Source organism: Saccopteryx leptura, chromosome 9 (genome assembly GCF_036850995.1).
Source record: "Saccopteryx leptura isolate mSacLep1 chromosome 9, mSacLep1_pri_phased_curated, whole genome shotgun sequence".
NCBI lineage: Eukaryota > Metazoa > Chordata > Mammalia > Chiroptera > Emballonuridae > Saccopteryx > Saccopteryx leptura.
Window position 1 is genome coordinate 69,041,050 of NC_089511.1, and position 27,404 is coordinate 69,068,453.

The 27,404-nt window shown below is 38.0% G+C and overlaps 1 protein-coding gene across 4 annotated transcripts in view; it reads left to right on the plus strand.

The window, feature by feature from the left end:
* The first annotated feature begins 729 nt into the window (after positions 1–729).
* Positions 730–27,404, plus strand: part of MYPN (myopalladin) — a 144,248-nt gene continuing 117,573 nt past the window's right edge. Inside the window, exons 1-2 of one of the 4 annotated variants that reach the window (XR_010746987.1) lie at positions 730–747; positions 7,610–7,846. Coding sequence is in view for 1 of the 4 variants with exons in the window: in XM_066348950.1 (XP_066205047.1) it covers positions 7,707–7,846 (140 nt within the window). In the remaining 3 variants the exon portion in view is untranslated. Of the gene's footprint in view, positions 748–7,600; positions 7,847–23,242; positions 23,455–27,404 lie in introns of those variants that run through there. The other 3 variants (XR_010746985.1, XM_066348950.1, XR_010746986.1) reach the window with 3 other exon arrangements.

Consider the following 27,404-nt stretch of genomic DNA (forward strand, 5'->3'; position numbering starts at 1 on the left):
CTTGAGTTTAATAACTTTATGTAATAATTTTTTTTCAAATTTCAGGCCCCAAAATTAAGGTGCGTCTTATACATGGGAGCATCTTATACATGAGGAAATACGGTAACAAAAACAATTAAGACAATTATTTTCCAACCCTTTTAAAAAAAAACTTTTTAAAATTTATTTATTGATTGATTTTTGGAGAGAGGAGAGATAGAGAGAGAGAGATGAGGGAGAACAGGAAGCATCAACTCACTGTAATGCTACCTGTATGTATGTGCCTTGACCAGGCAAGCCCAGGGTTTCGAACTGGCGACCTTGGCATTCCAGGTCGATGCTTGATCCACTGCGCCATCATAGGTCAGGCTAAAATTTTTATCAATATTTAATTTATTGTGATCACATGATTCAAGTGTCCCACTGAATATAACTCCCTTACCCCCCACCCCTGTATTGCTTTTTATATCCATTTTACCCCTCCCCCCTTCCCTCTAGAATTTGCTGTCCTGTTATCTATATCTCTGTGTTATGTATATATAGTTTCATTAATCCCTTTACCTTATCTGATCCCATCCCTTCATCCCCCTTCCCTCTGACTGCTATCCCTCTGGTCCCTGTGACCTCACCTCTGCCTCTATTCAGTTCCTCAGTTCACTTTGTTCATTAGCTTCCACATATATGTGAGATCATATGATATTTTTTTCTCTGCTTTGCTTATTTCACTTAGCATAATAATCTCTAGGTCCATTCATGCTGTCACAACAGGTAAGATTTCCTTCTTTTTCATAGCCACATAGTATTCCATTCTGTATATGTACCACTGCTTTTTAATCCACTCGTCCACTGATGGACACTTGGGCTGTTTCCAGATCTTGGCTAAACAATGCTGCAATAAACATAGGGGTACATATCTTCTTTTGAATTAGTGATTTGGTATTAGGATATATTCCTAAACGTGCGATAGCTGAGACAAAAGGCAGTTCCATTTTTAATTTTTTGAGGAAACCCTATACAGTTCTCCACAGTGGCTGCACAAAACTGCATTCCCACCAGCAGTGCAGGAGGGTTCCCTTTTCTTCACATCCTCGCCAGCACTCATTGTGTGTTGTTTTGTTAATGGGTGCCATTCTGACAGTGTGAGGTGGTATCTCATTGTGGTTTTAATTTGCATTTCTCTGATGATTAGTGACATTGAACATTTTTTCATACGCCTATTGGCCATTTGTATGTCCTTTTTTGGAGAAGTGTCTATTTAGTTCTTTTGCCCATTTTTTTTAATTGATTGTTTACCTTCCCGGTGTTGAGTTTTAGAAGTACTTCATAAATTTTGGTTATTAACCTGTTATCAGATGTATTGACAAATATGTTCTCCCATTGTGTGGGTTGTCTTTTTGTTGTTGTTGTTCATGGTGTCTTTTGCTGTGCAAAAGCTTTTTAGTTTGATATAATCCCATTTGTTCATCCTGTCCTTTATTTCACTTGCCTGTGGAGATAAATCAGCAAAAATATTGCTACAAGAAATATCGAAGAGTTTACTGCCTATGTTTTCTTCCAAAATGTCTATGGTTTCACAACTTACATTTAAGTCTTTTATCCATTTTGAGTTTATTTTTGTGAATGGTGTAAGTTGGTGGTCTAGTTTCATTTTTTTTGCATGTACCTGTCCAATTCTCCCAACACCATTTATTAAAGAGACTGTCTTTACTCCATTGTATGCTATTATCACCTTTGTCAAATATCAATTGTCCATAAAGGTGTGGGTTTATTTCTGGGTTCTCTGTTATGTTCCATTGACCTGTATGCCTGTTCTTATGCCAGTACCAAGCTGTTTTGAGTACAATGGCCTTGTAGTATAACTTAATATCAGGAAGTGTGATACCTCCCACTTTATTCTTCATTTTCAAGATTGCTGAGGTTATTTGTGTTCTTTTTGGTTCCATATAAATTTTTGAAATATTTTTTTTCTATATCTTTGAAGTATGCCATTGGTATTTTAATAGGAATTGCATTGAATTTATAAATTGCTTTGGGTAATATAGACATTTTAATGATGTTTATTCTTCCTATCCATGAACACAGTATATACTTCCACTTGTTTATATCTTCCCTGATTTCTTTTACCAATGTTTTATAATTTTCTGAGTACCAGTCCTTTAACTCCTTGGTTAAATTTACTCCTAGGTACTTTATTTTTTTTTGTTGTTGCAATAGTGAAGGGGATTGTTTCCGTAATTTCTCTTTCAGACAGTTTATTGTTGGTGCATAAAATGCCACTGATTTCTGAATATTACTTTTATATCCTGCCACCTTGCTGAATATATTTATCAAGTCTAGTAGTTTTTTGACTGACACTGTATGGTTTTCTATGTACAGTATCATGTCATCAAAAAATAATGATAGTTTTTCTTCTTCTTTGCCAATTTGGATGCCTTTTTCTTGTCTGATTGCTGTGGCTAGGACTTCCAGAACTATGTTGAATAAGAGTGGTAAAAGGGCCTGACCAGGCGGTGGCTCAATGGATAGAGCGTCAGACTAGGATGCGGAGGACCCAGGTTCGAGACCCCAAGGTCGCCAACTTGAGCATGGACTCATCTGGTTTGAGCAAAAGCTCACCAACTTGGACCCAAGGTCACTGGCTTGAGCAAGGGGTCACTCAGTCTGCTGTAGCCCCACAGTCAAGGCACATATGAGAAAGCAATCAATGAACAACTAAGGTGTCGCAACAAAAAACTGATGATTGATGCTTCTCATCTCTCTCCGTTCCTGTCTGTATCTATCCCTCTCTTTGACTTTCTCTCTGTAAAAAAAACAAAAAAAAACAAAAAAAAAACAAAAAACAAAGCCAAAAAAAAAAAAAAAAGAGTGGTAAAAGGGATCATTCTTGCTTTGTTTCTGATCTTAAGGAGATTGCTTTTAATTTTTGCCCATTGAGTATGATGTTGGCTGTGGGTTTATTGTAGATGGCCTTTATCATGTTGAGGTATGTTCCCTATATCCTCACTTTGCTGAGAGTTTTGATCATAAATGGGTGCTGGATTTTATCAAATGCTTTTTCTGCATCTATTGATATTATCATGTGATTTTTCTCCTTCCTTTTGTTTATGTGATGAATCACATTGATTGATTTGCAAATATTTTACCAGCCTTGCCTCCCCAGAATAAATCCCACTTATCATGATGTATGATTTTTTTCATGTATTGCTGGATTCTGTTTGCTAGTGTTTTTTTTTTTGTTTTTGTTTTTGTTTTTTTGTTTTGTTTTTTTTTATAATTTTAGCATCTAGATTCATCAGGGATATTGGCCTATAGTTTTCTTTCTTTGTAGTGTCTTCACCTGGTTTTGGAATGAGGATTATGCTTGCCTCATAAAAGGGCTTGGAAGTCTTCCCTCCTCTTCAATTTTTTGAGATAGCTTGAGAAGGATAGGTGTTAGTTATTCTTTGACTATTTGGTAAAATTCACCTGTAAAACCATCTGGTCCAGGACTTTTGTTTGCTGGGAGTTTTTTGATAACTCTTTCAATTTCATTTGTTGTAATTGGTCTGTTTAGATTTTCTGATTCTTCTAGATTGAGTTTTGGAAGATTATATTTTTTAGGAATTTATCTATTTCACCTAGATTGTCCAATTTTTTGGCATATAGATCTTTATAGTATTTTCTTACAATTTTTTGTATTTCTGTGGTGTCAGTTGTTAATTCTCCACTTTCATTTCTAATTTTATTTATTTGAGTCCTCTTTTTTCTGTGATGAGTCTAGTTAAAGGTTCATCAATTTTGTTTACCTTTTCAAAGAACCAGTTATGTGGATGTTGTTTTTCTTCATGTTGTCCCAGAGCTTTCTTAGAGTTTCCTCAGTGTTTTTGAGCCTCTTTTCTTTTTGCTGCTCTGCTTCTTTGTTTTCATTTATCTTGTCCTCTAAATTGTTGATTCAATCCTCTGCTTTATCCAGCCTGCTATTAATTCCTTCTAGTGCAGTCTTCATTTCTGATATTGTTTCTGTCATTTCTGACTGGTTCTTTTTTATGATTTCAATGTCTTTTTGATGCTTGCTATCTCTTTATTTAGGTGCTCATTATGTCCATCCATTGTTGCTCTAAGATCCTTGAGCATCCTAAAAATCATTGTTTAAACTCTGCATCTGGTATTTTGGTTACTTACATCTCATTCAGTTCTTTTTCTGGGTATTTCTCTTGTTGATTCATTTGGATTGCATTTTTCTGTCTGCTCATTTTGTCTGTGTATTAGGTAGCGCTGTCTGACTTTGAAATGTTTGTGTGGTCTTTATGAAAAGATAGGCTCAGTGGTACTGTCCTCTAGTCTAGGGCACTTGTTTTCCTTGTCCTAGGAATGGTTCTTGATGGTACTATTTTCCTTCTTGTTGTATGTGAGTATTAGATGCAGTTGGTCTTTTTGTGGGTACATTAATCCCTTCAGGCTAGCTGGCTCTCAGGGTCAACCTTGATTATGTGTATTATACACTGTGCAATATCTGTCCTGTTGGGCGTATTTATTCTTCACAGTGTCTGGTGCTTGCTAGACTCCACCTTTCAGTGTGCTGCTTGTGTAGGAAGTTGAGTCTAGGGTTGGTGCTGTCTGCCTCCCACTACAAGTAGTGTTGGCTCTAGTTCTTCTTGGGTTGTCATTAGCTGTTGTTTGTAACCTACTGTGGGCTACCAGTCTGCAGCTACTGCACTTTTCACTGTTTCTGTCTGCATTTTCTGTGTCTGGATACTGTGAGAGGGGCCAACATTTGTATAAGGGTCACTTTCTCCTACTGAGAGATGAAAACAGCTTCATAAAAGCCCCAACCTCTGCAAGATTTGTCTCCACTTTTCAGCTGCTCCTCCTCCTCTTGCAGCTGCCTGGTCTTCCCACAGAGTCTTCTGTAGTAAGACTGTAGTGTGAGCTCAGATTGGCCTCACCCAACCAACCCCTCTACAGGTTACACACTTGGTGGGTTAGGGCAGCTGAGGTTGTAAAAACAACATTTGTGAGACCTCCTACTTCAGGAGTCTCTTGGTCAAGAGCTCAGTACAGGGAATGTGGCCCTTATTTCAGAGCTTGATCCCTCAGCTACTGCTGGGTACTTAAATTTTATTTTTCCCCAACAAGGTGAGTAGTAGGTTCAGACTGGGTATGTCTGAAAGTCCCCTCTGTAGAAGTTCTTTCAGCTGTTGAGACCCTGGTTTAAGGGAGGAAGACTGAGAGAGTCCTCTCTTGGGGCTGACTGTGCCCCTCCCAAAGGTGGCTAAGCTCCTCGACCAGATCCAACAATAGACTTACAGGGACCCACACTTTAAATGTCCATGCTCTAAGCCTGTCTCCCTTCCCCCTGTGGAATCTAGCCTAACTGGACAGAATATCCAGTGCCTAAGCCGGTTGTCTATGAAGCTCCCCCCTATCCAATGGACATGATCTTCTGTGGCAGTGCTGATCAAAGAGAGTGAAACTCACCTCAGCTGGGCCAGGTGTGAGGTGCTTTTCCTTAGGATACCACTCTAGCAAGGGTTGTTAGGTCCTGAACTGATGCTTTCCACAGCTGGGCGTGCCAGCCCTGGGCCTCCCTAGCAGAAGTCCAGTGCAGACCTGTGGGAGACACTGCCCATGTCTGGCTCTCAGCAACCTTTTTGGAGCTACACACAATTAAGAGTGTGTGGCTGCCTCTGCTAGACCGAGGTGTACATGGAAATACCAAGCTGCACTCCTAGGCTGACTTTTACCCACTCTGGTCCTGGGGGAAAGTTCACTCAAATGGCCTCGTTTCCCTGAGTCCCGCCTCTTGCAGCCTCTGTCTGCTGGCTGCTTGTTAGGCTCAGCTGCTGAAAAAGCCTCTGCTAGAGTCTAGAGCAGGCATGGCCAACATATGGCCCGCGGGCTGGATCAAGCCCACGTAATGAGTTTATGCGGCCTGCAATTAAATTTTTAATATTCTTCTCTACTTTAAAATCTCAGCTATTCAGAAGCAGAAGCATCTTTGATTATTGGAAATCGAGATATTTAAGAAGATAGTGATACATGGAAAAGAATTCTGCGTGTGACTAATCTAGGGTTAACTTCCAATAATTGGTTGAATGGATTCACGATACTTTTTTATTTTTTAAAAAAATTTCTGTTGGGCAGATAAAATATATTATGCTCACTTTGTTAAAGATAGCACTGCTCACATGGAAGCCCGTCGCCCAGGTGATATTAATGTGTGTTGGGGGCGGGCTGTGGGCAGGCAAGATGCTTGTAGCCTGGGGCTTGGTTTTAGGACTAAGCCTTTCCTACCCTTTTTGATGTGGGGTGGTGCAATCCCATCATGCCCCAGATAAGTGACTTTGTATTAGAGACTTCCCTATTTTGTATATGGGGTTAAAGGTTTTGATTTCTACACTATAAAATGGGAGCAGAAAGGGAGCTTGCTCTCTTGGTTCCTGAGATTAGCATTAGAGAGCAGAGCAGAGAAAGGCCACATGGAGGAGGCCAGGAGAAGCAGCCAAGATGGTGGAGTGCTGAGGGAGAAGCCAGTTTGTGCAGGGAGAAGGAAGGAGATGGGGAACAGAGGTGAATAAGTCTGGTGAGCTAGAAATCTTTGATTCTAGGAAACTCGGATAAGTCAGTAGCTTTGTGAGCACTGAATGTGAGTGGGTTTTGGAGCCCAGTGTGTGTTTTTACTTGCCTGCCGAGTGCAAGCTAGGATTAAAGATGATGGCCCGTCAACTTTCGGCTCCATTGTTTTTTTTACCTACTGTCTGGATCCAATGCGATCCTGTATGGGCCAGGCGGCTGTGATGCTGGCCCTGGCTACTAGCTTCACAATCTCATTATAAAGATTTACAACTTTTGTACTCGTCTGTACTTGATATGAACTGTTTGATGTTTACCGGCGATGTGAAACCCACATTCTTTTAAGTGGAGTTGGCCAGTGCACACCCAAGGTCAAACAATTTGTTATTTTTGTGGTCAAATGTGCTGAATCAAGTGGCATTGTAGCATATAGCTGCAGTTGATAACTGAAAATGTGTCCAGGCTGTTTGTAAAACGAAATAATTGTTTTATTTGCGATATAACCCCTTCAAGCTCATTCTGTTAATTAAATATTTCTCGATTGATTGCAATACAGTTTGGATATTTATATGGTATGTAATTATATTTTTATTAAAATAATGTATATTAAAATTTTTTCACTCACATTTATTCATAAACAAGTTACATAATAAAATTTTGTTTACTTAAAAAATTATTTTTGTATTTAACATTTTTTAATTTCAATATTTTTGTCCAGCCTGTGAAAAAAGTTTTCTTTCTAATCTGGCCTGGGGGCAAAAACTGTTGGCCACGCCTGGTCTAGAGCCTGCGGCAATTCAGGATTAGGAAGGATGGTGGTTGTGGATCTGCCCCTCGGCCCCAGGTCTCAGTCTGTCCAGACTTTTCACAGACTTCAGTAGGGTGTGGCCCCAGGAGTCCAGTGAGTATGGCCTCTGAGACTCAGAGGTGTGGTCTGCCTGCTCTGTGGACAGATTCAACTGAGTCTCTGGTGAGGTGGAAGCATCCGTCATAGACTCAGGAGAGTGTAGGGTGGAGCGCTGGTCTCAACACCAGAAAACTGAGTCACTGATGCACCCCCTGCTTCCTGACCTCTCAGAACGACCTGTCGCCATGTCTGGGGTAGGAGCGACTCCCAAGGGCGAAGCAGCTGCTGGGGAGATGCCACCCAGAGGGGATTGCTCCACCAGAGAAAGATGGTGACTACAGTACTGGAGTATGACTCAGCACAGGGATTCCGGTTTTCATCCCCCACAGTGTCTCTCCCTGAACCTCCAACTTTATACTCTCCTCCTGCAACTCCAGTCTTCTCAGCTCTCCCCCGCGAGAGCCCTGGGTAAGTGGCTGTGAATGAGGTTTTCTACACAGGCCCTTTAAAATGGAATCTGCATCCGAGGGGTGTATCTCTTTCTCACGGACAGAAACCTGGCTCTTTTCACAGCTAAATGCTGTCTGGGCACCTCTTCTAGGCTCTGGGGCTCTAGTCTGGGGCTTCAGGCCTGGGGCTGAGGACCCACACCTCTCAGGGCAACCCACCTCACCGTGAGAGTCCCTCTGGGCCACCGCTCACTCCTGGGAACAGGTTAGCCCTTACCGGCATCTCCGCCCTTCCTACCAGTCTTGGTGTGGCTTTTTCGGTGATACTTGGTTGTCCTCTTAGCTTAGTCCTTAAAGCTAAGGACTTTATTAAGAACTGATTGTTCTTAAATTAAGTTGTAATCCAATTTGGTCCTGGGAGGTGGCAGTTGGAATGTCCACCTACTTCGTCGCCATCTTTCTTTCCCCTTCAACCCACTTATACCAGTTTAGGGTTGAAGGTGATCAGAGCCTCTCTCAGCAGTTCAGGGCACTGCAATGTGGGAACCCACCCTGAACAGGATGCCCTTCCATCTCAGGGTACATCACACCAACACCCACGTTCATTTAGACTGGGACAATTTAGACATGCCAATTGACCTCACCTGCACATCTTTGGGATATGGGTGAAAATGAGAGTCCTGAGAGAAAACCCATGCAGAAATGGGCAGAACTGTGCCCACTCCACACAGATAGCAACCCCCACTCTAGGAATCAACTCTTTTTTCTCATTAACATCATAAGGAACCAAGGAAATGACATTGATTGAAATGACATTATTCAAGGATCTGCTGTGTTGAGTTTTGTAACTCTAGTTATTCTTTTTGTATGTCAGTTTCCTTACATGTAAAACATGGGTGTTAAAGCAGACCTGCTGACAGGACTCAGGAGAAATAGCTAATAAAAAACAACAATAATAAAATGCTGTTCAATTACAATGTTAATACATAAAAGTGTTTAAATAATAGTATTTAAAACATCCCTGTTCTTTGTATTTGACATCTGCCCCCATTCATCATTATTATCATTAGCAGCATTTATTTAGCAGATCTAAATCCGCTTTATCTTATTCTGTGTGGTGTTTATATGCATTGAACATTTATTTATTAGACAATTCAGGATCATGGAAAGACTAAGATATTCTTCACTTCCCTAGATGTCTCCTCTGTAAAGCTCTTAACCTTAGCAAGAGTTCTGTTTACATAAGTTTCATATTGATCTTATGCTGACATCCTTTCTCAGATCAGATGAGAAGTAAGATATTTACTAATATTCTCCATTGTCATTTTTTTGTTGTAAAGCACACACCATAGAGTGGATATACTGCTGTGACATTTGTCACCACTCTACTTATTTGGCTAAAGAAACATTTGATACATGGTTGTCAGATCAAATTATAATTTAAATCCTTTAGCTATGTTTAGCCCTTTGGCAGTAGATGAGTTGAGAAATTAGAATTCAGAAGCAGATGGTTCAGGAGCACCGAAACAGATATGAACCATTTTATCTCTATGTCATTGGTTTGATTCTGAACTTTGGTGATCACTATAAGTGTTCTATACAAGATGTAAGTGATCTGATTTTAGTCTCTAATAAACAGCAACCCATGTTAGAAAAACTCATCACTCTTGGCACTAATTGGCATTCTTGTTGTCAGCGTCAGGCTAGAAGCCAAGGACTGACTGAATCAGTCTGGAAACCTGAACTGCTGCTGTGTCTGAGTCATCAGTCTCGATGGCCCATTCAGCCTTTGGCCTTTCCTTAGAGTTTGCAGCTCAGCACAACTGTATATACTTCAGTCCCCGTGACTTTACAAAGCCAGATTAAAAGATGTTCTCTTAAAATATATCTTTTTATAAATAATAATGGGAATAATGGTGGCTAAAATTTATTGGCCATTTGCTAGGAGCTAAGTATTGTTCTAAAACTATTAACTTAATTCTTTCAGGAATCTTATGAGGTAGGCACTATTATTTTTCCCATATTTTTGGAGACTAGAAAACTGAGGCACAAAGACATTAAATAATTTGCTTAAGGCTTTTCAGATAATAAGTGGTGAAGTTGAAAGCAGCTCTAAATATACTTACTCTTTGACTAATTATAGCATCTATTTGATTTCTTCTTTTACCATCTTACCATATCACTGACACACACACACACACACACACACACACAGTAGTGAGATTCAAATATTTTAACAACTGGTTCTCCCCCTGGTCAAGGCACATATGAGAAAGCAATCAATGAACAACTAAAAGTGCAGCAACAAGTTGATGCTTCTCATCTCTTCCCTTCCCTGTCTATCTGTCTCTCTCTTGTAAAAAAAAAAATTATTAATTGATTTTAGAGAGAGGAGAGAGAGAGAAAGGTGGTGGCAATGGGGTATGGGCAGGAAGCATCAACTCAGAGTTACTTGTCTTATGTGCCTTGAGGTAGCAAGCCTGGAGTTTCAAACCAGCCCCTCAGCATTCCAGGTGGATGCTTTATCTACTGCACCACCACAGGTCAGGTGAGGCAATGTATCTTTCTTAAAATTCCTTTAGGTGCATCATTCTTGTCATCTTAAGGTACTTAAATATCTTGATTTTACAATGGCTTTTATGTCATCTATTTTTTGTTGTTTGAGATAAACATTACTTATACTTAGAAATATTTTCTGACCTTATTTATAAAATAATATAGAAGGGAGAACTGAATAAAATAAAACCCTGCCAATCGCTATCTCAATACCAACATAGTGAATGGACACCAAATAGGCAGTCCAGCTGCCTCTTTTTGTTAACATAACTATTGGATTCCTTCCACCTACTATTCCTGAAAAAGCAGATAAGAATATTTTTGAAACTCTATTTTATGTGATTCCCTAGGGTAGCTAGGGAAGAAGTTTTTAATACTTTGAAATAAATGACCTTTAAAGTTCATAAGCAGTTAAATCATTTTAATGAAGAAAATCAATTAATCTGGTTCTTATAATAGTTTTCTTAAGACTTAATAAAATATGCTCTATAATTACCAGTTAGAAATAGAAAATAACCTATAATTACTTTTTATGTTTCTTTTGGTTGCCTTTTATATTCAATTACTCAAAGCATGTTGTAAGTCTGTCTCATTTGGCACATAATTAATTGCTCCAGTTTTGCTGATAAATTTTATTTTCCCAAATAGCTCCTTTCAAACTAAATTAATAATGGAAACTTAATGTAATAGTAATGTAAAGCCAATCTAGGTTTTACTGCTGGTTTACATTACATGTAGCATGGCCATTCTAGTGCTTGCTTTTCCTATGTACAAAGCAATCATAATAAAGACCAACTTCAAGGGCAAAAACAGTTGTTCTGTGTTTGTTGTTGTTTTTTTATTAGAGCATAATAACCAATATGTGATATAAAATTGCTGGTGGGAATACAGACTAGTGAAGCCACTGTGAAAAACAGTATGGAGATTCCTCAAAAAATTAAAAACAGAACGTCTTTTGACCCAGCCATCCCACTTTTAGGGATATATCCCAAGAATGCCACATCACTGATTCAAAAAAAGAAATGCACCCTCATGTTTACGGCAGCATTGTTCACAATAGCCAAGATCTGGAAACAGCCCAAGTGTCCATCAGTGGATGAGTGGATTAAAAAGCTGTGGTACATATACACAATGGAATACTATGGGGCCATGAAAAAGAAGAAAATCTTACCTTTTGCGACAACATGGATGGACCTGGAAACTATTATGTTAAGTGAAATAAGCCAGGCAGAGAAAGAAAAATATCATATGAGTTCACTCATTTGAGGAATCCAATGAACAATGTGAATTCAGGAACGGAATAGAGACAGAAATGGGATCAAAAGGACCAGAGGGAAGGCGGACAGAGGCAGAGGGGATGAGAAGATGGGATCAGAGGAGGGAAAGAGATCGGTGAAATTATATATACATAACAGCGTTATAGAGAGCAGAAAAGCAAATCCTGGAGGGAAGTGGGGAGGGCATTAGGGAAGGGAGGCAAGGGGGATGTTGAGAGGAACATGGGAGGGAGGGTGCATGTGCGGGGACACTAGAATCTATGTAAACACAATAAATTAAAATCAATTTAAAAAAAAGATGAAATGCTAAGTAAATGTTTACCTAAAACATAGTAACCATATAGTTTCTCAAGCTTAATTTCACTATGTCTAGTAATTTTCAGATAAACATACAGAGACAATTGTTTATTATTTATTGTTGCTTCAGTTCCTGTCAGTTGTTTCTTTGACCATTCAGAGAGAGTAAATCATACGGATTTCCAAGTACTTGGAAGGACTTTGGGGGAAGTCACTAAATCAATACAATCTCAATATCACTGGAGCTCTCCTTCTTGGTACTCTAAATCTTCCGAGGTTTTTTGTGTGTTTGTTTTTGTTTTTTGTTTTGTATTTTCCGAAGTGAGAAGCGGAGGTTGGGGCGAAGGCAGACAAACTCCCACATGAGCCCAACTGGGATCCACCCGGCATGCCCACCAGGGGGCGATGCTCCCCATCTGGGGCATTGCTCTGCTGTGATCTGAGCCATTCTAGCGCTTGAGGCAGAGGCCAGTGGAGCCTTGGCTGCAGGAGGGGAAGAGAGAGATAGAGAGAAAGGAGAGGGGGAAGGGTGGAGAAGCAGATGGTCACTTCTCCTGTGTTCTCTGACTGGGAATTGAACCAAGGACTTCCACATGCCCGGCCGACGCTCTACCGCTGAACCAACACACCAGCGCGTCTTCTGAGTTTTTTTCTTTGTTTTTTGTTTTTAGAGTGAGAGAGAGAGAGAGAGAGAGAGAGAGAGAGAGAGACAGGAAGGTAGAAAGAGAGGAAGGAGTGAGATGGGAAACTTCAACTTGTATTTGCTTCACTTTACTTGTTCATTTTTTCTCATATATGCCTTGACTGGCAGGGAGGAGTGAAGGGGAGGGATCAAGCCAAGCCAGTAACCCCTTGCTCAAGCCATGAGTTGATTTTTTTTTCTTTAATTAATTTCTAAATGCATTACTCACAAGCATGAATGCCTTTGAAAAGTGGTATGGTGTAATAGAGAAAAGCTAGGGCTTTGGCGTCATGTAGACCTGGGTGTGAGTCACAGTTCTGGGTAGCCTTGTGCTAATTTTTTCTCTGATCTTCAGTTTACTATTCCTCTATAAAAAAAGAGGATAATGATATAGTATACCTTTGGACAATCTCAAGGTGTACTTCCTGAGACTTTTTTAGATCTCTGAATTTGCTAAAACCATAATAGCATATAATTTTTCAGTGTCATCCTCCATAAAATGAGGATAATTACTTATACTTCCTGGGTTGTTTAGTATATTAAATTATATATTAAATATGAACAGCAAAGCTTGGTTGGTGTGGACACTGGTCTGGGAAAGTTAGGGTCACTCAGAGAGCTAAGTAATTTACTCTTGCTTATCTGCCTTTCAAGAAGTCCAATTTGGAGTCAGCCATAAATAGTTGAAATCTTGATATAAATAGACAAATATTATGTGTTCTAAGTGTAATCTTTATTTCTAGGAAAACAGGAATCTCAGTCTGTGACTTGAACTGGTATCCCCAAAGCCAGGGCATGAGAGTGAACAGACTGCCCAAAACTCTAGAGAAGCAGCCTGTGGAAGCAAAAAAAGAGTCTGATTTTATGGTGTGTACAGAAAGCGAAGATCTGATATAAACCAAAGGTTGTACAAGGTGGTCATAAAAAATAGTAGCAAGTTAGACCCTGGCTAGTCGGCTCAGTGGTAGAGCATTGACCTGGAATGTTGAAGTCCTCGGTTCAATTCCCAGTTAAGGAACACAGGAGAAGTGATCATCTGCTTCTCCCTTCTCCCTCTCCCCCTTATCTTTCTCTCTTCCCTCCTGCAGCCATGGCTCTGTTGATTCAAGTATGTTGGCCCTGGGCACTGAAGATGGCATGTGGAGCCTCTGCCTCAGGAGCTATAAATAGCTCAGGTTGCGAGCATGGGCCCCAGATGAACTGAGCATTGTCTCCAGACACAGGTCACTGGGTAGATCCCGGTCAGCGCACATGGAGTCTATCTCCCCTCCTCTAACTCAAATTTTAAAAAAATAATAAGTAAAAAAAAAATAGTAAGCTAGTTCAGGAGGATGCCTCTCATGGAGCACCTATGGAAGAAAGGTAAACTGGGTGCTGTAAATGGCCCCAAGCCTTTTCCAAAAGCAAGAGTCGCCTATATCAATTATCTCAGGAATTTTGAGCATCCAGTAAGCCAAAGCATGTATAGTTCCTTAGTCAGTGATTGGTGCACAATGAACATACCCAATCATTTTTAGCTCCCTTCCTCCTTTGAATGGATTATTAATAGTATTTCTGTGTTAAACTAATATCAAAACTATTAATTACAATTAAATCAGTTAATGTAGCTGAGATTTCAGGTCATTTGCTCTTTTCTTATGATTATTCAGTACATATTTTTTGAATTGAATAAATAACTTAGAACAACTCAACAATTAATGTATCATTTCTTTATGGCATGCCATAGACAAATATTTATTAAGTAACTATTCTGTGCCATTCCTTGAGGCTAGAACTGTTTTAATGGCTAATTCTCAAGGAGTTAATCTAGTTAAATAAATAAAGCAAAATACATAAATAAAAAATGAGTTTAATTCAGCAATATAAGAAATGTAATCACTAGTTGTTTATACAGTAATTGGAAGGAAAAATGGGAAAAGAAATATTAGTAGTCTGGGCCACTGATGGCTCTGTATATAGAGCATCAACCTGGAGCACCAAGATTGCTGACTCAATCCTGGGGCCATCAGTTTGATCCCAGGGTCACCGGCTTGAACCTGAGGTTTTGGCTGGGTCTTGAGGTTACCGGCTAGATCCTGTGGTCCCCAGTTTGAGTCCAAGTTGCCGGTTCAATACCCAGTCAGGGCATGTATGAGAAGCTGTCATTGGATGCACAACTAAAGCAGAGCAACGAGTAGATGCTTCTCTCTCTCCTTCTCTCTCCCTTTCCTCCTTCCTTTCTCTCTCACTCTCTCGTAGAACTTTTTGGTTGGAGACAAAAATTGTGTAAAAGACCAGAAAGGTTGTTTATATTTTATAAGTTCAGGATGATCACATTTCTGAATGTACCAAGGCTTTTCTTATTCTTGGTAGAAATTTGCATAATATTGTCAAGCCAGTGGACTGTCTATAAATAGATTTATCTCTAGTTCAGTTTACACTGTAGTAAAATTTTGTGTTTAACTTCTCTGTGACATTGTCTGTTTACTTATTCCTTTTATTGACATTATTACCCACATTAGTAGTTAATGCTTATTGTCTAGTTTAGCGGATGAAAAGAGAGGATAACTAAGATATTAACAGGAGACTTTGTTTAAAGTAAGTTTTAACTAATCCATTCTCAGTGAGAAGCAGAATGAATTAAAAGGCAAAACAAAAAAGGGTTTCCAGGTCTTCCTACATTAAGGTATGGTGCCTTTATCTGATAGGAAGTTTGCTAAAGCAAGAAAACACCACATGAATAGATTCATATGCAAATAAAAAAGTGAACTTAGCTAGGGATATTAAATACAAATTTCTCCATCCTTTTCCTTTATACCCTTCTCCTTTTGGCCACAAGTTGCTTTCATTCAGCATTTACTAATTTCATGATAGATTTCATGAAATAGGATGATAACTTCTCAGAAACGTATATCGATCCTTTGCTATTTCAGTGACCAATTTTATTGAGTCCTCATTGTGAAAAGAGTATGCCATTTCTCTGTTCTTTTCTGGTTTCTGTTAAATAAACACCAAGTCCCTAAAATAAAATTAATAGTTTTAATAACCCTTTGCCCATCAATACATGAGAAAATAATGGTGAATTTATTTCCTCCTATGGGTCATTTTTTATTTTTGAACTATTCTGCATCATTATTTTTCATGAGAGGGCAGTAAGGTACAATGAAAACAGAATATATTTTAAACTAAAAGGCTTAGGTTTGAATTTACCAAGCTATGTAGCTCACTGACTGAGTATTTTTGGTTTTGTTTTTGTTTTTTCTAGGCAATCAACTTCCATTTATTTTCACATCTGTGCTGAACCAGAGGTTTATTTTATGGTGAAAAGGAAAATTTTAATAAGCAAAGAGTGAATCTGGTTGTAGTCAACACCGGGATCCACTCCAATGGGATGGTGCCTATTGATGTGATAGTACAGACTTCTTAGTCGAGGGGGCAGACTGACGAGCACATTTCTGGCTTTCCTCCTTCCTATCTCATCTGCTCATGACCACCAGTCCTCAGGTATTTCTCTAACCGCTGAGATAAATGCGTGGTTTCTCTCAAGAGCCCTTAATGGACCAAGTTGAATAACTGAAAAAGCTAAACTTCTTTATGCCTCAGTTTCCTCCTTATAATATGCAGATAACAATACCTTGCAGAGTTGTTATATATAGTGAATAAGAGATAACTGAGGCTGCTCCTGGCTTAGAGTGTGCTTGAAAGAAACGTTAATTCTCATTTCCCTTTCTTTACATCATTAGTGTTAGTGTGATCATTTGGGTCATGCATAAGAACACTGAACTTTGTTTTCAGCCTTCTGAGCTGTCAGTGCTGCCCAAAAATAGAATCCGAGGGGAATCACCCAGAGGCTGGCACTGTGGCATTTAAGATATTTAGTGCTAACATTGTGAAGAGAGAATATTCCAACTGTTATTTTTCTACCCCTAACTTGCAAAAAATTTACTAACCTGTGTGGATGTACTAAAAAATAACACCAAAGCATTTAAATTTACTTTCAAAAGAACAAACCTCTTAAATTGTCTCTACATAATGACTATCATATTAAAAAAATAAAATAAAATAAAAATAGGCCGTCGAAGCATTCAGGCTACCTTCCAATGGTCCCTCTCTTTCAGCATTAATGCCGTGCATATCAATTCATGTTCTCAGCTAGGTGTATTGAAAGCATTTGTTTTTTTTCCTTCTATAATTACTCTTTTATTTCTTTATTTGTCTAGTCGTACAAGAGAATTTCAAAGTTGGTTTCCATCAGAAAAGTTATGAACTTAAAATTCTGCATTGTGTTCCTTTAAAATACTTACTAAAAGAGTGTTTTAAGTTCATTTTGTCCTTCCTTTTTTCTTACAAATATCTTAGAAATGTGAATATTTAAATATTTACGGTGATTATGAAGCATAGATTTACAGTTAGCCATGGATTTAATCCAGCCTCAGTCACTTTGTTTTTTGTGTGACCTTGGGCAAATTGTTAACCTCTTTCTGAGGCTTAGTTTCTCAATTGTAAAATGAGAATTATAACATTATCCATTTCATAGATTGCTGAAGGAATACATAAAATAAAGCACAATATCCATAAAGATCTTAGCATATAGCTAAGGAATGTTACCTTATTTCTACTTAGATGACATATTCACGTGTTAATATAACCATTAATGTAATGAAAAATGGGAATCAATTGTACACCTTCAGGAGTACAATACTTGATACTAATTGTTTTGGATTTCTTCAGTAACTTGATAATCACAGGATGTTCTTTTTTTTTTTTTTTTTTTTTTGGTATTTTTCTGAAGTTGGAAACAGGGAGGCAGTCAGACAGACTCCCGCATGCGCTCAACCGGGATCCACCCGGCATGCCCACCAGGGGGCGATGCTCTGCCCATCTGGGGAGTCGCTCTGCCACAATCAGAGCCATTCTAGCGCCTGAGGCAGAAGCCACAGAGCCATCCTCAGCGCCCGGGCAAACTTTTGCTCCAATGGAGCCTCGGCTGCGGGAGGGGAAGAGAGAGACAGAAAGGAAGGAGAGGGGGAGGGGTGGAGAAGCAGATGGTCGCTTCTCCTGTGTGCCCTGGCCAGGAATTGAACCTGGGACTCCTGCACGCCAGGCCGAGGCTCTACCACTGAGCCAACTGGCCAGGGCACAGGATGTTCTTTTTAAAAATTCTGGGGCCCTGGCTGGTTGGCTCAGCAGTAGAGCATTGGCCAGGCATATGGATGTTCTGTGTTCAATTCTTGGCCAGGGCACACAGGAGAAGCATCCATTTGCTTCTCCATCCCTCCCCCTCTCCTTTGTCTCTGTCTCTCTCTTCCCCTTCTGCAGCTAAGGCTCCACTGGAGCAAAGTTGGCCCTGGCGCTGAGATGGTTCCATGGCCTCTGCCTCAGGCGCTAGAATGGCTCCAGTTGCAGTGGAGCAAAGCCCCAGAGAGGCCAAGCATCACCCCCTGGCATGTCGGGTCGATCCCAGCCAGGCGCATGCGGGAGTCTGTCTGTCTGCCTCCCCCTGCTTCTCACTTTGGAAAAATACAAAAAATACAAAAATAAAATAAATAAAATATTCTGGGAACATATTTTCTTCTTGGAAATAATACTCTCTATAAAGTGTAAACATTAATATGTACTACATTATCAAAAACACAAGTAAAGGAAACTTTATTGGGTTTTCAAAGAAACCACATAGTAAAGATTTCATCTCATTAATATTATAATTGGTTGTTTTCCATAAATACTTTACTAAATATACTTACCATATTTTCAGCTCTGTATCAAATAAAGGTATTTATATGTGTCATTTGCATCTTGCAAATGACATTTTGTGCATTCCTTATGCTTTATTTTTTAAATTTTTATCATCGTCCTTTTCATCTAGTCTAAAGAGAGATTCAGAGAGTCTGTTTCCTTAGTCATTATCCACCTTCACCATGCCTCCAGGCTAAGAACATCGTGCAGATTGAGTTATTAAAGTTGATCTGAAAAAGTAATCTGTTCTAAATGACTGTCCTTGGATCTGCCACAGAACCCTGTAAATACCTTCATTACTTTGGCAGGGCAGTACCACATTTCTTTGTGTTACTTTTGTGGCTGACACAAGTTAGGCAGTGGGATTTGGACTTTGGATGATCCTCATTGATTGATATAGGAATGGGAATGGTGCTTCTTCTGGGACAGGTAACTCAAAATTTATTTTTCAGTGTAATGTTTGAAAATAGATATTCTGTTTATAGTTTTTTTTAAATGTTTTTATTTTTAAAAACCAAATAGGTTTTGAACTCATCTTTTTGGTTACTTCTTTATTTTTTAAGGTTTTTATTTATTGATTTTAGTGCCAGATGTAGGAGGGGAGAGAGAGACAGAGAGAAACATTGATTTGTTTTTCCACTTATTTATGCATTCATTGGTTGATTCTTGTATGTGCCTTCACTGAGAATCAAACCCACAACATTGGTGTATCAAGACCACACTAGAACCAACTGAACTCCCTGGCCAGAGCCATAAACTCATCTTTTTTAAAATAATTTTTGGTTTTAGTTTTAAACAAGTGTTTTTAATTCCATTTAAATAAAAAATTTCTTTATGATTTAATTGTATTTCTCAATTATATTGTGTCATGGGGTTTGTATAAGACCCTTTAGAATCTACCATACATACATAATTTTGGATGGTAAAAAACTTGTCACTAGAATGACTATTTTTATCGTTAACAAAGATGAAAGGATATATATATACATGCTCTGTTCCTTTAAAGTAAGACACAAAGGTTTTATTTTTTTGCATCTGATATTAGAGAGGGGTATCTCAATATAAATCTACAAACCTTAAACAAAACACATTAAAACTTTGGTATATGTGAGCGATTTCTTTTAAAGAAATAGAATCTATAACAATATGGAAAAAATAGCAAATACAAAAATTTTACATGAATCCATTAGCTCAGAAATTCTAGCATTCTTGTCCTCCAAGTGAAGACTTCTTCTGTCAGAGATCTTCCAGATCCCTTGACATTCCTGTGGATCATCCCAATGTGAGTAAATTGTTTCTGTAGCTGAGTGACTGAATTAAAAAACAAAACGAAACAAAAAAAAACAGCTGAAGGCAAGCACAGGATCATGTTCAAACCACAATAAACACATGTGTTGGATGGGCCACTCCACTTTATGGAGAAAGCTTAAGACATGTAACCTTTTGCTTGTCACTTTTGAAATTTGTTTTTCACTATGTTAGATATTTTTTTAAAGTTTTAAAAGTTATTTTTTGTACTAATGAACTCCGGTAAAATCTGAACTAGTAAGTTTCCGGTATAACGTTTACACAATTAGTACTGATGAAATGCAGGATAGAGGCTGCATTATTTGGGAGCAGAAACTAATGTTTTAAATCTAGAATCTAGAATACAAGTTTGATGTATTGTAAATAAGGTGTCTATAGTTCCTGAGTATTATTTAGTTAAAATATTTATATCCATCTTTTTCCAAAAAGCTCAAAAAATTTTATATGTATGAAATGTTACAGTAAATATGAGAAGAGAAAGATTATTGCTATTCAGAAATTCTTTGGCTCTCTCTTCTATAACTTTTATGCATTTTAAGCCTATTTTAATTCTTCCTAACAATTCCTAATTCCACTGCCCAACCAACTCTGTGTCTCCTCCCATCTCAAAAGTTCACACGAGTCAAAGGAAGAGCACTAGGCTTATCAGGACAGAGCTTGCAGGGAAGGTCACTTACAATTCTTGAAACATTTTCCTTTAGAAAATCAAACTGTAGCACATCTATTTGCTTGTCCTTACCCAAGACCTGGTAGCATTCATATTGATTATGCCTTAAGATCTAAGTGGGATCATGGGAGAAGATCCTCTTTTCAAATATAAAAAAGAAATTTTGAAAAAGCTTATAAATTGAAAATGCAGCAACACAATTAAGTAGTCTTTTTATTTTTAGATTTTTTTAAAAATTTATTTTTAGAGAGAGAGGAAAGGGGAGGAGGAGCAATAAACATCAACTCCCATATGTGCCTTGACCAGGCGAGCCCGGGGTTTCAAAAGCATCGACCTCAGCATTCCAGGTCGATGCTTTTATCCACTACTCCACCGCAGGTCAGAATTAAGTACAGTCTTTTGAGGTTAGCCTCAGCACAGGATTCGTTAAGAGAGCATATGAACTTGTGCATTGAAGTTCTGAATTACTGTGGCAATGAAAATAACCTATGTAATTCAGTTCTTCTTGTACCTTTTTCTCTCATCGTTTTTGTTTTGTTTTGTTTTTTTGACCTGGATTATTTAAAAGTTTTTCTGAATTTAAAAATTTTTGCCCTTATAAATAAAAATCTCCATAACAGAAGGTATAGTGAAACCTCTGATGTGATTGCAATAAACAAAGATATTTCAGGTCTATTCAATATTCTATAGGGAGTCTCAAGATGACTGAAAAGGATAAAAACCTCTTTTAGTAAATTTCATGAGATCAGGAATTTTGATATATTTTGTGCACTGCTTTATACCTACTACCTGGTACATGGTAGACATTAGGTAAATATTTGCTGAATGAATGAGTGGAAAGAATCCTACCTAAAAAAGGTGTCCACAGTTCCTGAGTATTATTTAGTCATGTTATTTAATTAAGAGAGCTAGATTTATGTATTTCATGCTATCTAAATCTAAGAATAATTCTTTTTAAAAAAATGGCATTTTTCTGAATTTTCAAAATTCATGCTTCTATTAAGACTAATGATGTTACTGCACTTTTAATCTGTACTAAGCCATGAGGTTAACTTTTTCTTTCCAAATTTATATTCTGAAAATGTATGAAATTAATATCAAAGAATCTATACTTTGACAAAGTATGTTTTTGATCGAATGTTGGTATGGTTAAGGATTCTTTTTTATTGATTGGTAGTGCTTATGAAGGAAGACATCTGGCATAGAATAACATACAAAATTATTATTCCAGGTACTAACACATGAATAAGAGTTGTAATGTACTATATTAAATACTAATTTTGACTTTCAAATAGTATCTGATTAGTTTTTACCTGAAGAAGTATGTTCAAACTAATTTGTTACTGGTTTATTCTATAGCTGATGGATATTTTCCTCTCCATCTTTTTATTTCTCTCTAATTAACAACTTTTTTTTTTTTTTTTTTACAGAGACAGAGTCAGAGAGAAGGATAGACAGGGACAGATAGACAGGAATGAAGAGAGATGAGAAGCATCAATCATTAGTTTTTCGTTGCGCGTTGCAGCACCTTAATTGTTCATTGATTGCTTTCTCATACATGCCTTGACCGCGGGCCTTCAGCAGACCGAGCAACCCCTTGCTTGAGCCAGCGACCTTGGGCTCAAGCTGGTGAGTTTTTGCTCAAACCAGATGAGCCCTCGCTCAAGCTGGCAACCTTAGGGTCTCGAACCTGGGTCTTCCACATCCCAGTCTGACACTCTATCCACTGTGCCACTGCCCGGTCAGGCTCTGATTAACAACTTTTTTTCTTTCTTTCTTTTTTAGAGACAGAGAGATAGAGTCAGAGAGAGGGATAGACAGGGACAGACAGACAGTAACAGAGAGATGAGAAGCATCAATCAGCCTGACCAGGCGGTGGCGCAGTGGATAGAGCGTCGGACTGGGATGCGAAAAGACCCAGGTTCAGGACCCCAAGGTCGCCAGTTTGAGCGCGGGCTCATCTGGTTTGAGCAAAGGCTCACCAGCATGGACCCAAGGTCGCTGGCTCGAGCAAGGGGTCGCTTGGTCTGCTGAAGGCCCGCGGTCAAGGCACATGTGGGAGGACGGTCAATGAACAACTAAGGTGTAGCAACAAGGGACTGATGATTGATGCCTCTCATCTCTCTCTGTTCCTGTCTGTCCCTATCTATCCCTCTCTCTGTCTCTGTAAAAAAAAAAAAAAAAGAGAGAAGCATCAATCATCAGTTTTTCGTTGCGACACCTTAGTTATTCATTGATTGCTTTCTCATATGTGCCTTGACCAGGGGCCTTCAGCAGACCGAGCAACTCTTTGCTCAAGCCAGTGTCCTTGGGTCCAAGCTGGTGAACTTTTGCTCAAACCAGATGAGCCCGTGCTCAAGCTGGCTATCTCAGGGTATCGAACCTGGATCCTCCGCACCTCAGTCCGAGGTTCTATCCACTGCGCCACCGCCTAGTCAGGCTGACTAACAACTTTTAATGTTAGTTATCTTCTCTACTTTTGCTTAGTTTTTGGACAAACCATTCAAAAACTCTCAGCCTCATATTGGTTCATTCATTTTCATAGCCAAATTTCCTAAAATGTACCAGTGATTAAATGAGAGTAAATTTTCCACTAATTAAAATAAAATCCTTAAAAATTAAAAATGTTGATGTATTTTTTAAAAATGCCATTTTCTTCAACAGATGGAATGTGGTGTGATAAATTTAGTATTAGTTTCAAATATTTATCAATAAACACCAGACCTCTAGCTATAAGAGAAATTCTATAGGTAGAAAAAAATTTTGACCCCCACCACCCATAGGTGCTGTCCTGCTATGGAATCCCTTTGCTCAGATTTCTCCTGTCCAATCAGGTGGAATGTTTGACAAGCACATGGTTTATACAGCTCAAAATAACTTGGGACCTGTGAGCTGACAAATGCTCTGGCTCCGGTGGTGACAGGTTGTCCAGCTTCTTACAGCCATCTTCACTGAAACTAAGGTTAACTCCTCACTCTCTATGGACGGCTACTTTCTATTTCCAAGGACGTGAAGAATATTTTTTTCCTCGTGTGTGTTCATCTAAAAATTTTCCTTGGATTATTATCATCACAGTGGAGTGCCTGGGTTGGACATCCTCATCTGGGTCATCTAAAAAAAGAAAGGTAATATTCAGATTTAAGTTCGCAAGCATATTTTGATAACAGGGCACTGACAATGGGAAAGGGGATTTGAGAGACCTAAGTACTGTTCTGTAGAGTGAAACCTAGGATAACTTTTTAATTATGTATGATGGGACACAAAACTCATGAAAAACAAAGTTTTCTACATGTAAAGATTTTGGAAGGTATAGATGAGATTCACAGGGACCAGAGCCTACTTGGGTACTAAGGGAAAATATCACAACAGAGGAAGTCATGACATGCTGCGTATATATTGGGATTTTCCACCCATTCATTTATTAAAATAATGGTGCTTGTACAGAGAATATGTGTTCAATGACTATTTCCTTTTTATAGGAAATCAGATCTAAAATAACATAATTCCATAAAGAAAAACTTTCATTTTATATTTTTTTTATCATGTAAGAGGATATGCTTGCTATATTTAGTGTTGGGAGATCTGCTCCCTGGATTAATGTACACAACAGCTGCAGAAAGTCTTGCTCAAAGGACATTGCTCTTTCTTTCTCCTTTCTCTCCCTCGCCCTATCTTCTCTCTCTCTCTCTCTCTCTCTCTCTCTCTCTCTCTCTTCAGCTGCATCAGAAAGACACTTGTCAGTTAGTGGCAAATGTTTGGCTTGGTACATTGCACTATTAGCAGTAATTAAATGCACATCTTGAATTATATTTTAAAAATTGTATGAGCAAGAGAAAGGGGACATAATTTAATTTCATTCCCAAAAGTGAACATTACAGTAATGATGCTAAGAAATTTTGATGTCTTATCAACATATTTTTACTTATACTTGTTAAAAATGCTAGAATCAATCAATTTGAAAGAAACAAAACAGCTATCCTGTTTGCTCTCTTTAAAAATCACTATGATTCAATTACTTTTACAGTGGTAATAATAAATGAATTCTACAAGCTCTAACTTTGAAGGTTACCATAACTTTTTAATTTCTTCTTAATAATAACATTTTACTTCACATAAAATTCATAATCCTTTTCTAGGAAGTTGAGAATATCTATACTTATGGCTATAATAAATATATTTGTAAACAAAAATTAAAATATGCTATTTGATACATGATTTAACAACAAGCAGATATTTAAATTCAAGGCGATCCCAGGAAATCTGTAATATGTGGACATTATACTTATTTTGTCAAGAGACAAAATTATAAACATTACAGAATCTTGTAATAATGGAGTATGAAACAAACAGCTGGACACTATCCAAATTCTGGAAGTTTGTCTCAATTCCCACTTATAGAATATGGCTAATGCTATTGAAACTCATAAAAAATGTGTTAAAACCCTGGTGTTCCATATATCAATTTAAAATACAGACTCTACTATATGTTTCTATCACTATGTGTTTGCTAAGGTGCACATTCACTGGAATAGATTCAGAACTGTAATTCATGAACAAAACAAACAAACAAAACTGAATAAGTTTCTATCCAGACAAGGTTTTGGAATTCAGAGATGGTTTTTCAAATTTATGTTTGAAGAAATGGGACAGCAGGTGAATCAGGTTTCATTGTGAGAAGTCTTTAACAAGCTAAAGTTACTATATGAGAAAGTGACAGTTTTTAAACTAAAAATTTTCAACAGTTAATTTCTATATGTAATAAGAGTAATAAACTCTTATTATTTTGCTAACATGAAAGTATAAGACAAATAATACTGCTAACATCATAATAATTAGTGTCCTTCATTGGTGTTGAGATTTGACAAAGGCATTGCTTGTCTCATGGTGTTATTGCCTATAATAAGACAAAAAAGTGAAAAGTTTTGACTAATTCCCTCTCTTAAGAGATAAAAAAGGAGCAAGCACCACAGAGCTATTTTCTTAAATTTTTATGATGCTTCAGAGGTGATAAAGAGCTTTTAAAACTACTAGAGCATTACACTTTTGCCGGCAGAAAACCATCCAAGTAAAACACAAAATGGTGTGTTTAGAAATTTAATAACATATTTTCAGCAGATACATTTTTAGTAATTATGCCTGAAGCCCCTAAAGAGTTCTTTGAGCTCATGTATAACCAGAGTCACCTTGACAAGCTACACATACCACTGCTTGCAGCCATAATACACTCCACACTGTGGGAGGAACCCACGGAGCCTTTCCTCTAAGCTCTTGAACTAGAACTAGATCTTGAGATCTCAAATAGGGACACTTACTCCTCTCCCAAGCTAGCAAATGTATTATGTCAATTTAATTAGGAAAGTTATCTTTTTTCAAATCTTTAATCACAAATAGAGAAAGATATTAAGAGACTGAGGGAGGACAAAAATGTTAAATTTTTTTCTTATTTAGAATGAATCTGAGTTCATGGAGATTGACAAAGGTTTCTCATTTGGAATTTCCTATGTAATAACTAGGTTCATCATGAATAGTGAGGTCTTGAGAGTGATATTAAAAGCTCCCATGCTCATCATTTTGACGACTACCACCAAGCCCTTTTTAGGTCCTAGATTCCTGAAGTTTTCTTGCTTGCCTTACATCAAACTTTCTATGGGTCGTAGAATTTACTTTTACTTATTCCTTTGCTATCTTTCAGATTAAATGCTAACTTTGGGCTATGGCTTCTTCTGTATGTGAAAACATACATAATATGTTTCATAGTAGCTCACCTCCCTTTCTTTCACTCAGACTAAGTCTTTACTTTCTTTCCTACCTTCCTACCTTTACCAATTTGATTAAAACAATGTAAGAATGTCTTATTCATTTTTAGCTCATTATCTAAAAATCTTTTCACATTTTAAATCCCTGTCCTTTAAAGTATGTCCTTAATTAAACAGATTCCCACTAATTCTACATATCACCCCTGCTGTCTCTTTATTCCAACATTCTCTTCTAATGGCTACATTTCATTTGTCTACATTTTTTTTCTCTGTTGTTTTTCTTTCTGAAAGAGTAAATAAAAGAATGCTACTTCTATCCATATTGTTACTGACATGTTTTCATATATCTCAAATTCTTACACTGGTGATATAATATATATTAATTTACTAATGCCACTCACACCAAAATTAGACTCAAAAGAAAACTAAGTTGGGGATGCTCATTGTCATAGTGAGGGGATAGATATTGTAACAATAGAGAAGGATTTACTTCAAAGTGCACTCTATCGGCAGTCAAATTTTAAAAAGGTGATCTGTATCCAACTCTTCAGGACTAGACTGTATGTAATGGGATTTGGTTCTTGGTCCAGCAAGAGTTTCCCCAGGAGAACTGATTTAGATACTTCTCTTGTGTGACATCATGGATTACAGAAGAGAAAACAAACTGGTCAATATTGGCATTAAAGAAAGGAATCAAAAGCCTAATTTTGTTGATTGTTCTTCCCCTAAACAACAATCTAGGCATAATAATTATGCATCAACAGAAAAGGATTACTTTAAATTTGCATAGCATTTCTAAAATGTTTTCCCAACAAACCTATGAAATAAGTAGAGTAGTTCTGTTCATTCTCAGTTTACTTAAACGTGTCAATCTTTTCCTATTCCATTGCTCTAGAAAAATAATTATTAAATATTGGGCTATTTTTGTGTTGACCTAAGGAGATTTGTTTTCTCATTTAAATATCTAAGGATACTACATAGTCAGAAAACTTTAGTATTTATGTTTGAATCCAAGTTATTTTATATTAGGTTTTGTCAATCTTCCCAGTTTAAATATTCATATTATAACCAAAAGATGAGTTTATACCACATGATATTTTCTTTTTTTTTTTTTTTTTTTTTTTTTTTTTCATTTTTCTAAAGCTGGAAACAGGGAGAGACAATCAGACAGACTCCCGCATGCGCCCGACCGGGATCCACCCGGCACGCCCACCAGGGGCGACGCTCTGCCCACCAGGGGGGCGATGCTCTGCCCATCCTGGGCGTCGCCATATTGCGACCAGAGCCACTCCAGCGCCTGGGGCAGAGGCCAAGGAGCC